The sequence below is a fragment of the Gobius niger genome (assembly GCF_951799975.1).
Source record: "Gobius niger genome assembly, chromosome: 15".
Taxonomy (NCBI): domain Eukaryota; kingdom Metazoa; phylum Chordata; class Actinopteri; order Gobiiformes; family Gobiidae; genus Gobius; species Gobius niger.
The window spans coordinates 3435854-3449454 of record NC_136866.1 but is presented as its reverse complement, the minus strand read 5'-3'; the positions used below and the strand labels follow the sequence as shown (position 1 = coordinate 3449454).

The window sequence follows — 13601 nt, the reverse complement described above, 5'->3', positions numbered from 1 at the left end:
CAGTGGGATTGTTTCGGTTGTATCCGAAAGGTGCTCTAATCAGGCCAAGGTCAGGACACGAAGTGCTCCAGCGGGGCATCACAACACTCCCCACACATTCCTTTTTGAAACACATGATTATGAGCTAACGATGAACATTTTCTCCCTGTTTAGCCCATCCGACTTTGTATTTAGATAGCAAGAAGTCATTTTTTCTACACAAACTTCACATGGGGCAGCGCGGCCGTGGCTGCAGAATGCATTACCTGTTGACATTTCTTCAAATAAATGTACCAAAATGAGAACGTGTCTCACTGCCTGTCCTTTCAGGTATTTTACGGTAAGAGTGGAGCGAGACGTCATAGGACCTTTAACAAAGCTATAAAATACAAGATCATTTTGTGATACAAAAAGAAACAATCATCATATTTTCTCCTTATGATGCTTGGCAACAACTACCTGCTTCATTATGAGTGAAAATTATTATTATTATTCTTATTATTATTATTATTATTATCCAGGAACCGCCACCATAATGTGGTGGAGGGGTTTGAGCACCCGGATGATCCTGAGGGCTGAGTTGTCGGGGGCTTCGTGCCCCTGGTAGGGTCTCCCAGGGCAAACAGGTCCTGGGTGACGGGTCAGACAAAGAGCGGTTCAGAAGCTCCTCATGAGAGACCAACAGGCCTGGTTAGAACCATGAGGTCGTCCTTCTGTGGACCCACCACCTGCAGGAGGAGCCATAAGAGGCTGGAGCAATGTGACTTGGGCAACTCCAACAGCTGCCCCCACGACCCGGAAATTGACAAGTGGAAGAAAATGGATGGATAGATTATTATTGGTATATTCACTTTTCAGTTAATAAAAATCCCATCATTCCGGGAGCCATAGCAGCTCAGTTCTACTTATAGCTGAAATAGAACTGAAATATGACCAGGTGTGGGGTATCTGTGCAGTGCAAAACACTCATTTTAATCTATATAAAATAAACTACTGCTGCCACTACTACTACTACTAATAATAATAATAATAATAATATGAATCACTTTGACATTTGGCTGTCCTTAAAATGTAGTCAAATAAGCACATTTGTAAATCACCTCTGTCTTGTGCTTTACCTTGTTCTTGTGCTTAGTTCCCACTGTGTGATTAATGCATTACAGCAGGAGCTCAATAACCACATGATCTGACCCTGGATGTGAACGAGGCCGGCAGGCGACAAACAGCCAAACAACAAACAGCTTTACGTCAAACAAAATACTTTATTTTTCAAACATAAACTCCTCCATATTATGTACAGCTTCAAAATATATCATCTCAGAATGTGAATCTGGCACAGTTACAACTCATCAAATCCAGATAAAAAAAAAATAAAAGTGCTTTAGAAGGTGAGGGAGATGAGGGCGACGTGCCACCTGTTGCTTTATGAACTCCCATTAAATAAAAGTACTCTGTGTTTAAATAGAACCACACACAAACCACAAAAGGAAACAGGAAGTGCCCCCCTCGCTCACACGATCGACACATTGTCCATTGTACACGCACAACTCTCCACGATCATGTTGGGGAACTCGGCCACTTCGATCTCGGTGTAGTCGCCCTTCTTGACCAGGTACATGATGGGCAGGGGCGCGCTCTCGGAGACGGTGCAGCGCCTCTCCCCGTAGCCATAGTTACGCTTGGGCTGTTTACACCCCCCGGTGCACCTGAAGGCCTGGTATCCTGCCGGCTCCAGGATCCAATACTGGGTCCAGGTCAGGGCCCGGAAGTTGACAAAGTACTGCTCGCGGCAGCAGGTCTCTTTGTTCTGGTTGGCGTCACAGTCACCACGAGAACTGCAGGAGAAACATCAACACTGTCAGTAAAGCTCATCTCCCAGTAGAACAAGAGCATCACCTCACTGTGTAAAAGTGCAAACCTCAGCTTTAAACATGAAGACATATCTTTAATTACAAGGTTATTACTATTTCTAATTCTCTACAAAACACTGAGGCCTCTGTGTGAATGATCTGGTAACATGTGCACGTGACTCTCACCCGTACTCCTCCAGGTTGAGCGTGTATAGGATGAGCTCAGGCTTCCCCAAGGTGTTGTCCGTCTGCTCCTGGGTGGTAAAGCGCACACTCCTGGCCACCTCTGCCGCGTAGCTGCCAGGTCTCTCGCCTTCGATCCACACCTCCAGGTGCATTGGCGTCTTCTGCTGCGTTTTGGACCAATAGTGCACGGCCTGGGTCACATCAAAGCTTTTCCATCCGGTTTCGTGAATTTGAATCAACCTGTGAAGACGCGAGAGTCGTTAATTAAAGGAAACCTAATCGGCTGTGGCGCTAATGAGGCGCGATCAGCAGTGGCGGCTCTTACCGAGAGTCGACCAGGGAGCTGCGGTTCGCGCCGTTGGGAAGCACCTCCACCCAGTAGATGCTGACCCGCGCGTTGTGGACTGGCCGGTGGTGTTTACGCTCCACAGTATAGCGCTTGTGGAAAGTGGCGCGTTGGTACAGCTTGAGCTCGGCCATGGTGACTTCACTGTTGTCAGGAATCCTGGCCTCCATGTCAAACACCATGCGGTGCCTCGTTGTATCAGAATACACGTATTCCCCTGAAATGTCTGCACATCACAGAAGACTTAGACTCAGTTCTACAACAACTCCAGACATGAATATGGAAGCTGAGCTTACCTGCGTTACCGGGGATTCCCTTCAGGATGCCCGCCAGACTGGGCAAAGATCTCCTCTTCCTGCTGTGATGTTTCTTCAGCATTGACATGTACTTATTTTTAATATGAGCAGGAACGACAAGGTTTTCCAAATCTCTCTTTTGAATTCTAGGAACTTCGTCCAATCCCAGTGTGTCCAACAGGACATTCTTCATCTCGTCGTGCGTAAAAGCTGAAGTCACTCCGAGGAGCGCGACGCACAGGAGGCAAACCCGGAGCAAATCCATGTTCATCCAAGACTCGAGCGCGATAAGAAAAGAGCAGTAGCAGCACAGTAGCGTAAATAGATCCACAGTGGTCTGTGTGACACTACGCAGGGCCCTTATATTGTCGAGGCCCTCCCAGTCGTTCACACTTAGTCGAAGGGGAGGGAGGGGGCTGGCTCTTATCAGAACAAAGGTGCCAGCGCACAGCCGCTGAGCAGGACATCTGAAGTGGGCATACTTCAAACAGCAACAATTAGAGTCAATATGGACGATTCAAGTGGTGCAGCTAAAACTAGACATGGAGCTTCATTGAGTAAACACACTTGTGAATTTGTATATTCCAGACTTGAACAGAGGTTATGTGTCCAGCTCTGATAGTCTTCATTTTGCTCGTCCTTTAACCGCGTAATTACAGAGAGTTTCATCATCATTACATTTCAAAAGCAGCATTGGCCCCATTAACTGATGGACCATTAATATCACTGCACGAGACTGTCTTCACCTTCACTGCACTCATGCCAGACATACAGTGGGGAAAAAAGTATTTGGCCAAAATCCAATAGAATGTCTATGTGACCAAATACTTTTCTCCCCCACTCTAGATCATAATGTTATCAGTTTACATGAAATATTAAGTACATAAAGTACATGATTCGTGAGTTGATGATAATAAATACATCATGTATATTTGGGAATTAAAGGCAGAGGTGAAAACGAGTTTGTAAAAAGTCCACATTTTATATGGGCCCAGTACTAAAGTCATATTGTTCTTCTCATTTCTTATTATTTATTCATTTATTTGACAAAACAACCTTGTAGCTGATGTTATGCAAAAAGAGATTTATTTATCATATCCAGGTTAACGTGGTCAAAAATGCAATGAAATGGACTTGGATAAGAAGAACCGCATCTAATGATTCCACAACTATCACTCACATTTGCACCATCGTCACACTCACTATGTCAATATTTGATGAAACTAGAATGTGTGATAAAGACGACAATGTTATGATGTTTTTTGATTATTAATCAAAGGTCGAACACGTTTGAATGAGGTTAAGGCCTGAGTAACCTCACATTTGTTCTGGTGTCCAGACTGAGCCTGGTTAAGTCTGCATCACTGATCATCTAATATGACTGTGTCTGTGGTCAGTCTGATTAAACCCTCGGCAAAGGCCTATAGTGCAGTCTAGTCTAATTAAAGTGTAGACAGTGGAGAGGTCTGGCGGTCATCTGTCATCTGCTCTTCCTGTGAGCTCCTCGAGTCTGTCTGACATCTCTGAGCAAACACTCCCAATACACAAGCTCAGACCACTGCTTCTAATGTTTGTGTGACAAAAAAGGCAAGGCAAATCCTCGCAATGGAATCAGATAATCACCACCCTGTGAAGAGCCTGGTCCAATCCACATCCTCTGCCCCCTCCTCCCTCCTCCTTCTGCCCCTGGATTAACTGTCTGTTTGGCTAATAATTCTAATCTGCTGGACAATGGTTGGGAATAAACATTTGAAGTCTGGATTGTAGACCGTCTTGGACTCTTGGACACTCTGGGCCCTGTACTGCACAGTCCAGTCCGTCCCGTCACATCGTGTGGTGGAATGTGCCTCTCAGTGTGGGACAGGACGGGTTCACAGGGTCAGAGCGCTGCTGTCTGGGGCACATGTGCAACTCTGTACGCACAAGCAATCCACAAAAACACAATGCTGCTCCACGAGACCAGCCCTAGAAGACCAGCCCTCCAGAGAAGACCAGCTCTCCAGAGAAGACCAGCCCTCCAGAGAAGACCAGCCCTCCAGAGAAGACCAGCTCTCCAGAGAAGACCAGCCCTCCAGAGAAGACCCTCCAGAGAAGACCAGCTCTCCAGAGAAGACCAGCTCTCCAGAGAAGACCAGCTCTCCAGAGAAGACCAGCTACAATGCTCTGGCAGGAGGCACATGAACATTTGTTTTAAAGAGAAGAAATATCTACATCGTTCCAACAGTTTTTCCCACTCACTGACCCCTATTTTCCAGTGAATATGTTGAATTTTAATCAGCTTAATCAGGGTTTATGCAGGAAGCAACAATGTTTTTCTAAGGCGCGGAAACTTAACAAATGCAGGCATTTATTATGCATAGATTAAGCAGAGGAATGAAGTATGAGGATTTTTTTCTTTAAGTAAACATTTTCTCTTTAAGGAGAAAATGGGGGGGAAAAAGTACAGAAAAAAAAAAAATTACAAGTTGAAAAATGTATGGCAAAAAAGATAAATGAATTATGTATATGTTTCTTTGATAAAACAGAACAAGAAGCTTTGTTACAAATAACTAAAAAATAATATTTTTTTGCAAAGAAATCTTGACTTAACATCTGCTGGAATCTAATGCTTTTTAATCCACTAAATGTTGGCCCGATTAATGTAATGACTTTAATTCAATGCTTTTAAATAATGCGCTGCAGAAACACCATGAACATAAATGAATCTGCAATCACACACGTGAGTGCATCGTTATGTGGAGGGAAATAACAAAATCCAAATTGTAATGGAAATTTCCATGAAGTTTGAAGCTCGATTTGTGATTTAAGTTTTCAAATTCAGATTTGTTCATAAAGCAGGAGCAGAAGACTGAAACACCAGAGGCTGAAGAGCAAACACATGCAGGTGCAAACATGTTTAGTAGGAGATTTGGTTGTTACAAAAGGATATGCTCATCTCAACCATTCAAACTGCAATATTGATTTCATGGCAATTAATTGTTCACCACTGCCATTTAAAATGTTATTATGTGACATGTTCAGGCAGGGTTTTATGTGTCCAATGTTTACTTATAACACTAAAAGTCTCTAAAATATGTATAACATTCAGTGACACATCAAGCAAATACTGCAATGCTAAATTAAAAGGTTGCCCGATTGGTGGAAAAATGTTATGGACATAATTTTTACAGTATTAAAAAAGAGGTTTATAATTTCTGCAAAACTCTCTGTTTTGGGTTCAACCACAGAACTTCCGGACTCACACTTTTCATCCTTTGAAAGACGATGGATAATACTTTCTCTCACAACAGCAAAACGGATTCTCTTAAGACATTGGATGAAAAAACAACCTCCACCCTATGAGGAGTGGTTAACAACAATGGTCAAACTAGCGTCCTATGAGAAAGTCACTTATGGTCTTCTCAATAAGATACATCAATATGACTGTACTTGGTCTGCTTTCACTAACTGGCTGACTGTACCTTAGTGTATAAGTGGAATGATTAATGGTCGGTGTGGTGTTCTATGTATGTTTGTTTCTGTTTAAAAACAAGAAAATTAATAAAGTGTGCATTATAAAAAATAAAAATAAAAAGGTTGCCCGGATGAGATTGAGATTGAAAGTCAAATAAGCTAAATTTCACATAATTCTTCTATTCTCTTCACACAGTGCCTGGCCTACTGAATGTCTGAGCTGGTATGTTTACACTGTATGTTTGTGGTGCCTTCAGGTTTTGTATTGTTTTATGCTGATGCTCTTTTGAGAGACAATAAGACGTTGCCAAAGTCACGCCTTCAAGTCAACACAAACTTGATATTTGTGATACATGAGCCACAGTCTACACTGAACCTTGAACTATAGCCACATATGGCGCCCATTACAAGCCCCTAATTCGGGCTGTTCTTTGTGTGACATTTCTCAGTGTCTTTCTTCCTTCCCGGTGCCAATCAAAGGCCGCTCCGCGAGTTCAAAGTTTTCAACCAAAGGCAGAACAAGCCTCACAATCAACAAGGCAGGTGTTAATTAACATCGAAATCATTTGCATCCAAAAGAACCCCAGTTTAGAGCTCATTCCCTTCCATTTGTGAAACATGGGATCGCCTCGCTCTGTTTGCCGAAGGGCCCGCTTCATGCGCGAGCTCAGTTCTGCACAAATGAGCGGCTGAAGGAAGGAAGGAAGGAAGTCAAGAATCCGAAATCTACTAGAAAACACGTAAGAAGTCAATATTGATTTAATGTTGGTGGCCACACTTCTCCATTATGCGCTTCCTGATCCCGCGTGAGCTTTATGTCAAATATTTGTGCGCTCGTAAAGGGCCTTTACGCACGGCAGACGCAGGGTACACATGCGCCAAAAGCCGGTGTCCACGAAGCGCAACTCCAATAATCATCAGGCTGGTGCAAAGAGCAGGGGGGGGGGGGGGGGGTGGTCACCGGCTGATACAGGACCTGCATGTTTTCTTATTTTTGACTGGTTTGAGGAGTTTTAATCCCGTGTCAGACATGATTAAAAGGCGCGGACGTTTGAGGATTTACTTTTAATTGATCAATGTTTGGGTTCACACGGGAGAGGTAGTATTTAACAGTATTTATGAGCCAGGCCTGGCACTGGAGGGGCTGCGATGGATGACACATAAACAGGGGAGGTTAAAAAAAATGTAGTTCCGGAGTAAGAACTCAAGAGGGAGCCATTGCTGTGGCTAAAAAACTTGAGTTAAAGGAACCGGGGCCTCTGTTTTTCCACACTGAGATATGTTCTTACCTGAGCTTAGACGCTTAGAAGTTGATGCGTAAATGTCTGGTCTTTGTGCCCGTGGAAGAGCCACTGTTTGGAGCCATAGGAATACATTAGGAGAGGCCAAATGCAAACAACATCTTTGAAACGGTGAACTATTCCTTTAAAGGAACAGGCCACCGTTTTTCCATCCTGAGATATGTTCTTACCTGAGCTGAGACGAGTTGATACGTACCTGTCTGGTCTTTGTGTGTGCCCTCAGTCACGCAAAACGACCAAAGATGTGATGTTGTTGTCATTTGGCATCTCCCAATGTATTCCTATAGCTCAAAACGGGGGTGAAGTTGGAAGCGACCACGCTCCTCCACTAGTACGCACAGATCAGACAGGTACGTATCAACTCGTCTAAGCTCAGGTAAGAACATATCTCAGGATGGAAAAACGGTGGCCTGTTCCTTTAACAGCCGGGCAAGAGCCAAAAACTAAACAACAACAAAAAAGTCATGTAACACTGCAAAAAGTATTTAACTAGATCAGTATAAACATCTCAGTTTGAGCACAATAATCCAAATTTTAGTTGTTTTGACCAGTTAAGTTGTTCTTGGGCATTTGTCCTAGATTATTTCACTTGTTCTGAGATGTTTCTGACTCGTTTCGATACATTTCGTCCTTATTTCAGGTCATTTTCTTTGCCAATGGGGAAAGAAAATTGGTCTTATCTCATTGGCAATTTTACTTTCTTATTTCAAGCGAGATTTACCCTAGAACTGGTCTGAAATGTCCTCAAACAAGCAAAGCAAACTTGGTCCGATCAGGAAAAGTGTCTAAATGAGTGAAAACCGCTCAAAACAAGAAACATTTCCTCAATTCAAGTCATTTAAGACAATGCTTGATATTGACTTTTTGTAGTGAAAGAAACTTAATTTTTTGGGTTCATATTCAAAAAATGGCCATAATGTGCCTGAGATTGAGTAATAGCAACACTTTTTTTCATAGCCCGACTAACTGGGGAAGGGGGTGTATTCGTAGTATTTCTTGTACACAGAGGAACTCAGTGCTAGTTTTGGTTTCAGGCCAAGAAATCAGAGATATTTTGAAGTTTTCTGGGAAATTGACAGCAGTGTCTTTGGTTGCAAAGATAGTTTGTGATATAACTGATGATACTTAGAGGAGGAGGACGACGAGGAGGACGACGATTTACAACCGGTTAGTGCTAGATCGTCTGCTCCGGAGGGACAGTCTGCTGTGAAAACGTGAGATATCATGACACAAATTAAAGGTTAGGGCCAGGGAAATGGTTTAACCTCTTAACTCCCGCCTGAACCGAGAGGATCTTTTTCCTCACGTCATCAGATTTTTTTTCCAACATTTTTTGTTGGGTGTTCAACTCATTTTTGTAGCTTTTTTGTCATTTTTTCGTCCATTTGTTCGTCAATTTTTAATCAATTTTTGTCACATTTTTGTCACTTTTTTGTCATTTTTTTGTCATTTTTTTGTCATTTTTTTGTCACTTTTTTTTCATTTTTTTGTCATTTTTGTCACTTTTTTGTCATTTTTTTGTCATTTTTTTGTCACTTTTTTGTCATTTTTTTGTCATTTTTTGTCATTTTTTATCACATTTTTGTAATTTTTTGGTCACATTTTTGTCATTTTTTCGTCAATTTTTTGTCAATTTTTAATCAATTTTTAATCAATTTTTAATCAATTTCTTGTCACATTTTTGACATTTTTCCGTCAATTTTTTGTCAATTTTTAATCAATTTTTAATCCATTTTTTATCAATTTCTTGTCAATTTCTTGTGACATTTTTGTGACATTTTTGCCACTTTTTCATCAATTTTTCGTCACTTTTTTGTCAATGTTTTCTCACTTTTTTTGTCACATTTCCATCATTGTTTTTGTCTCAGTTTTGCTGCTATTTTCACAGCTTTTTTCCAGAAGCTTTTGGACTGGGGGTAAAGCCAAACTGGAGAAAATGTGCTCGGTTCAGGTGGGAGTTAAGGGGTTAACCTTAAGGATTAGGATTATTTGTATTTGTAGACAAACCAACTCATAGATCTATACAAACTCACAGCAGACCGTCCCTCCGGAGCATACGATCTAGCACTAACCTTTACAACCCCCCCCCCCCCCACCCTGTGAAGCCCCAGTACCTGCTGTGTCGATCGTTACCGTTGTGCTCCTGGGTTTCAATGGCTTCATGAATGGTTCTCTGATGTCCCACAGCAGACAGGCCCTTTCACCCTTGTACACATTAAAGATATGAAAATGTAATGACAACTAATGGGGATTAGGAGTGAATGAAAGTGATGGGTCATCAGCATAATCCAAGTTTCGTGTAGACAGAAGGCTCTAGAGATCAATGACATCACAGCGATAAGTGGGCTGGTTTCACCTTTTTAATGGAATTACAAACTTTACACACGGAAATCAGTGAGGGTAAAGTTGAGTCAAGATTTAAATGCGAATTGCGAATGCGAACGTTAATATATCGCTACTTTATGTCCCATTGGGAGCAGCCGTGAGGAACACCAAGGACATCTTTCTGATCCAGGTTTAGGTGTAAGGACAGACAGGCAAACCAATTCAGTTCAATTCATTCTTTTTTATTTGAGCATCTGAGTTCCACGAAGTTCTTCACAGGAACAGAGTTAAGCACAGCGATCGAAACCAAAGACATGCGTGGGTGAACAGGTAAATAAATAACGTGGATGTGATGCTCAAAAGGAGGAGGCAGAAGCTTCAGCTTGTCAGCACCGACATTGTAGCGTAAAACCTCAAACAGCAAGTTTAGCTGAATAATAAGGGGCCTTTAAAATCAAACACCCTCTCTTTATTTTGAAATGTAAATGCAAATAATCCCACTGAATATAGTACGTGCGTATCTATCTTCCTTTTTTCACTGTACAGTTTTTTTTTAAATCTATAGCACACTGGTTAAGAGCTGTGGATGTCTTTCCTCCCTACCTGCTGTTTCTTTCACATGTACTATATTTTTTTTAACCATAACAGTTCCACTGAGATTAAGACTCGTATATTTAATACTACATACTGTACATTAGTAAACTAAACAAATCAGTCACAATATATCATGTTAAAAATGCTGTGGCTCCGAGTAAAATTCACAAATCATGAGGATATAGGATGTGTTAATGCTACAGTATCATAAAGGTCTTTAAGTGTGAGATTTAGGCTCAGGGGCTGGACGGGGACTGAAAAACAGCCCTGGACTCTGGTCAGCCTGGCCCAAATCAGCGTAAATGTGACACTTCCACAAATACATACGTGAACCTCTGACCCCCCGCCTTAACCGAGAGCATTTTCTCCAGTTCGGCTTTACCCAAATCTAAAAGCTTCTTGACTGGAGAGCAACACTGTAGCGCCTCATATGAAAGGTAAAATCTAGAAAAGTGATGGTAACTTTTTGTCGTGTTGTCGCTACATTTTTGTCATGTTTTTGTTGCTTTTTCATTACTTTTTTGTGGCTTTTTGTTGTGTTTTCGTCACTTTTTTGTCACTTTTTCGTCTCTTGTTTTTCGGGGTTTTTTTTTTCATGTTATTGTTGTTTTTTCATCGCTTTTTTCATTGCTTTGTCGTCACGTTTTCGTCACATTTTGTCGTGTTTTTGTCTGACTTTTTTGTTGCTTTTCCAGCACATGTTTGTTTTTGGATGCTTTTCTTTTATCCTCTTAACTCCCGCCTGAACCGAGCACATTTTCTCCAGTTCGGCTTTACCCAAATCTAAAGGCTTCTTGACTGGAGAGCAACACTGTAACGCCTCATTTGAAAGTGAAAATCTAGAAAAGTGATGGTAACTTTTTGTCACGTTGTCGCTGCATTTTTGTCATGTTTTCCTTGCGTTTTCGTCACTTTTTTGTTGTGTTTTCGTCTCTTGTTTTTCGGGGGGGGTTTTTCATGATATTGTAGTTTTTTCATCGCTTTGTCGTCACGTTTTCGTCACATTTTGTTGTGTTTTTGTCACTTTTTTGTTGCTTTTCCAGCACATTTTGGTTTTTGGATGCTTTTCTTTTAAGCTTTTAGATTTGGGTAAAGCTCGGTCACGCCCGGGGGTAAGGTTAAGGTAAAGTGAGAGGTCAGACCGGTGGCCCCAGAGCCGGTGGCCCTTCTGTGCTCTTCCAGAATGGACACATGGCCCGTCCGCCCCTGGTTTAGGATATAGGTGGAAATTGCTGGCTGAGCTTTTGACCCAGCTGACTATCACACAATCCTACAACATAATAACAAAGTAACAAAGTGGGGGGGAAATAATCTGAGTCAGTCTTTGGACACATGGTATGAACATGTATATAGCTCAGGAGTTGAGAATGATCTGCGTAAATCATTGAGATCCAAAACTCTAAAATACACATTCCGTGATGGGAGTGTTTGACGGATAATGACCACCTTTAACAAGTAGAGGGCGCCATTTAGTCAAATATAGCCCTGCCAGATACACACACAACCTTCTACAAAAAACAGATTCAACTCAAGCCTGCACTTGAATGATATTTGTCAAAAAGAAACTATTAGCTTTGTATAGTTCATAATGGATTGAAATGACACATAACATTACAACACACTTCACTGCACTCCTGGCACATGGGTTAATGAACTCCAGTGCAGGCGCCAAAGAAGACTGGCCCTCCTGCTTCATGTACAGTTCTTATACGACCTTACCTTGACCGACTGCGTGGAAATCTGGGGGAACACGTATAAAAGCAATGCAGATGTTTTATATGAATTACAAAAGAAGGCCTTACGAATTATCCACAAAGTCGGATATAGGGAGCTCACCAACCCACTGTGTTTTCAGACCATGATGGGGGTTAGAACCTGAGAAGGAGAATGAATCTTAAGAAAAAATATTCCCGCACGACACAAAAAAAGTCTGTCTGTTACAGGAAGTGGAGTCGACCTCTGGAACTCATTAGAAGAGGATTTAAAAAGGCATTCAACTGTAGGACAATTTAAAATAATGTACAGAAAGCAAATACTGGAAAAGTCTGCAAAACTCTTCTTTATTTTGATCCGATAATAAGATAAGATAAGATAAGATAATCCTTTATTGATCTCACAAAGGAGAAATTCACTTGTTACAGTCGGCGTTCAAGAAGATCACTCAGAGTTAATAAAGTGCAGCTGATACAGAGATTATTGCATATGTTACTTCACAGTCTTATTGCACAGTCTGACAGCAGTGGGGATGAAGGCTTTGCGGTAGCGCTCCGTCCTGCACTGAGGGTGTCTCAGTCTGCCACTGAGAGAGCTGCTCAGCTCTTCTACAGTCCCGTGCAGTGGGTGGGAGGTGTTGTCCATGATGGAGGTGAGCTTGGCTAACACCCTCCTGTCCACCAGGGGGCAGCCCAGGACGGAGCTGGCCCTCCTGACCAGCTTGTTCAGTCTGTTCTTGTCCCGCTCTGTGCGGCCCGGGGTCCAGCACACGGCAGCGTAGTGGAGAGCAGAGGCCACCACAGAGTCATAAAGAGTCCTGACTCAGAAGGACCTCAGTCTCCTCAGAAGGACCTCAGTCTCCTCAGAAGGTGGAGGCGACTTTGGCCCTTCTTGTACAGGGTGTTGGTGTTGTGGGACCAGTCCAGTTTATTGTTGAGGTGAACACCCAGGTACTTGAAACGGTCCACCTCCTCCTAATGAGAAGTATGTTATGAATCCGGATTTATTTTGTGATGAGCATGAGCACCTTTAACCTTATGCAAGAGCAACACAAGAATGTCATGAACTATTACTTTACTGTTGGGATTTGCTAAAAGGAGCCGTTTGTTGATTTAATTCCTCAGTCTGGAATTGCTGCATAGATCTCATGGTTAAAGCCTAAATATACATTAAAAATGATTGTGCCGTGAGCAGTAGTTTAAGTTGTGTAAGTCTGAAAGGAGGGGGAGGGCCTTATAAGTTATAACTAACTTCTTCCTACTCCCTTTGAGCAGCACTAATACTTGTATATTCTGTATACTATACCTGTATGCATCTGTTGCTCAAATAAACTCAACTAAATGTCCTATTTGAAGAGACAACAAAAAGAAAACTCCAGTCTTTATCTCCCTCCACTTCTCTGTCACAACTAAAAATAAATCTATGGTCACGGTTGACTTAATAAAAAAAGGTTGTCTGATGTTTTCCATTCTTGATTCTCCTAATAGTGGTAAAAAGAAAAGATTATATGGACTTGCGGGCGCGTTTTCCAGCATTTCTGTGACAGCGACCCTGAAAA

General features: G+C 42.0%; 1 protein-coding gene across 1 annotated transcript; it reads right to left on the bottom strand.

Moving 5' to 3' along the window:
• Positions 1-1489: 1489 nt before the first annotated feature.
• On the bottom strand, positions 1490-2928 carry lft1 (lefty1; the record flags this gene model as incomplete). Its single annotated transcript, XM_079572236.1, has 4 exons — positions 1490-1814; positions 2016-2255; positions 2341-2587; positions 2658-2928. The coding sequence occupies 4 exons, from the start codon at positions 2926-2928 to the stop codon at positions 1490-1492; spliced, it is 1083 nt and encodes a 360-aa protein (XP_079428362.1).
• Between the last annotated feature and the right edge of the window lie 10673 nt (positions 2929-13601).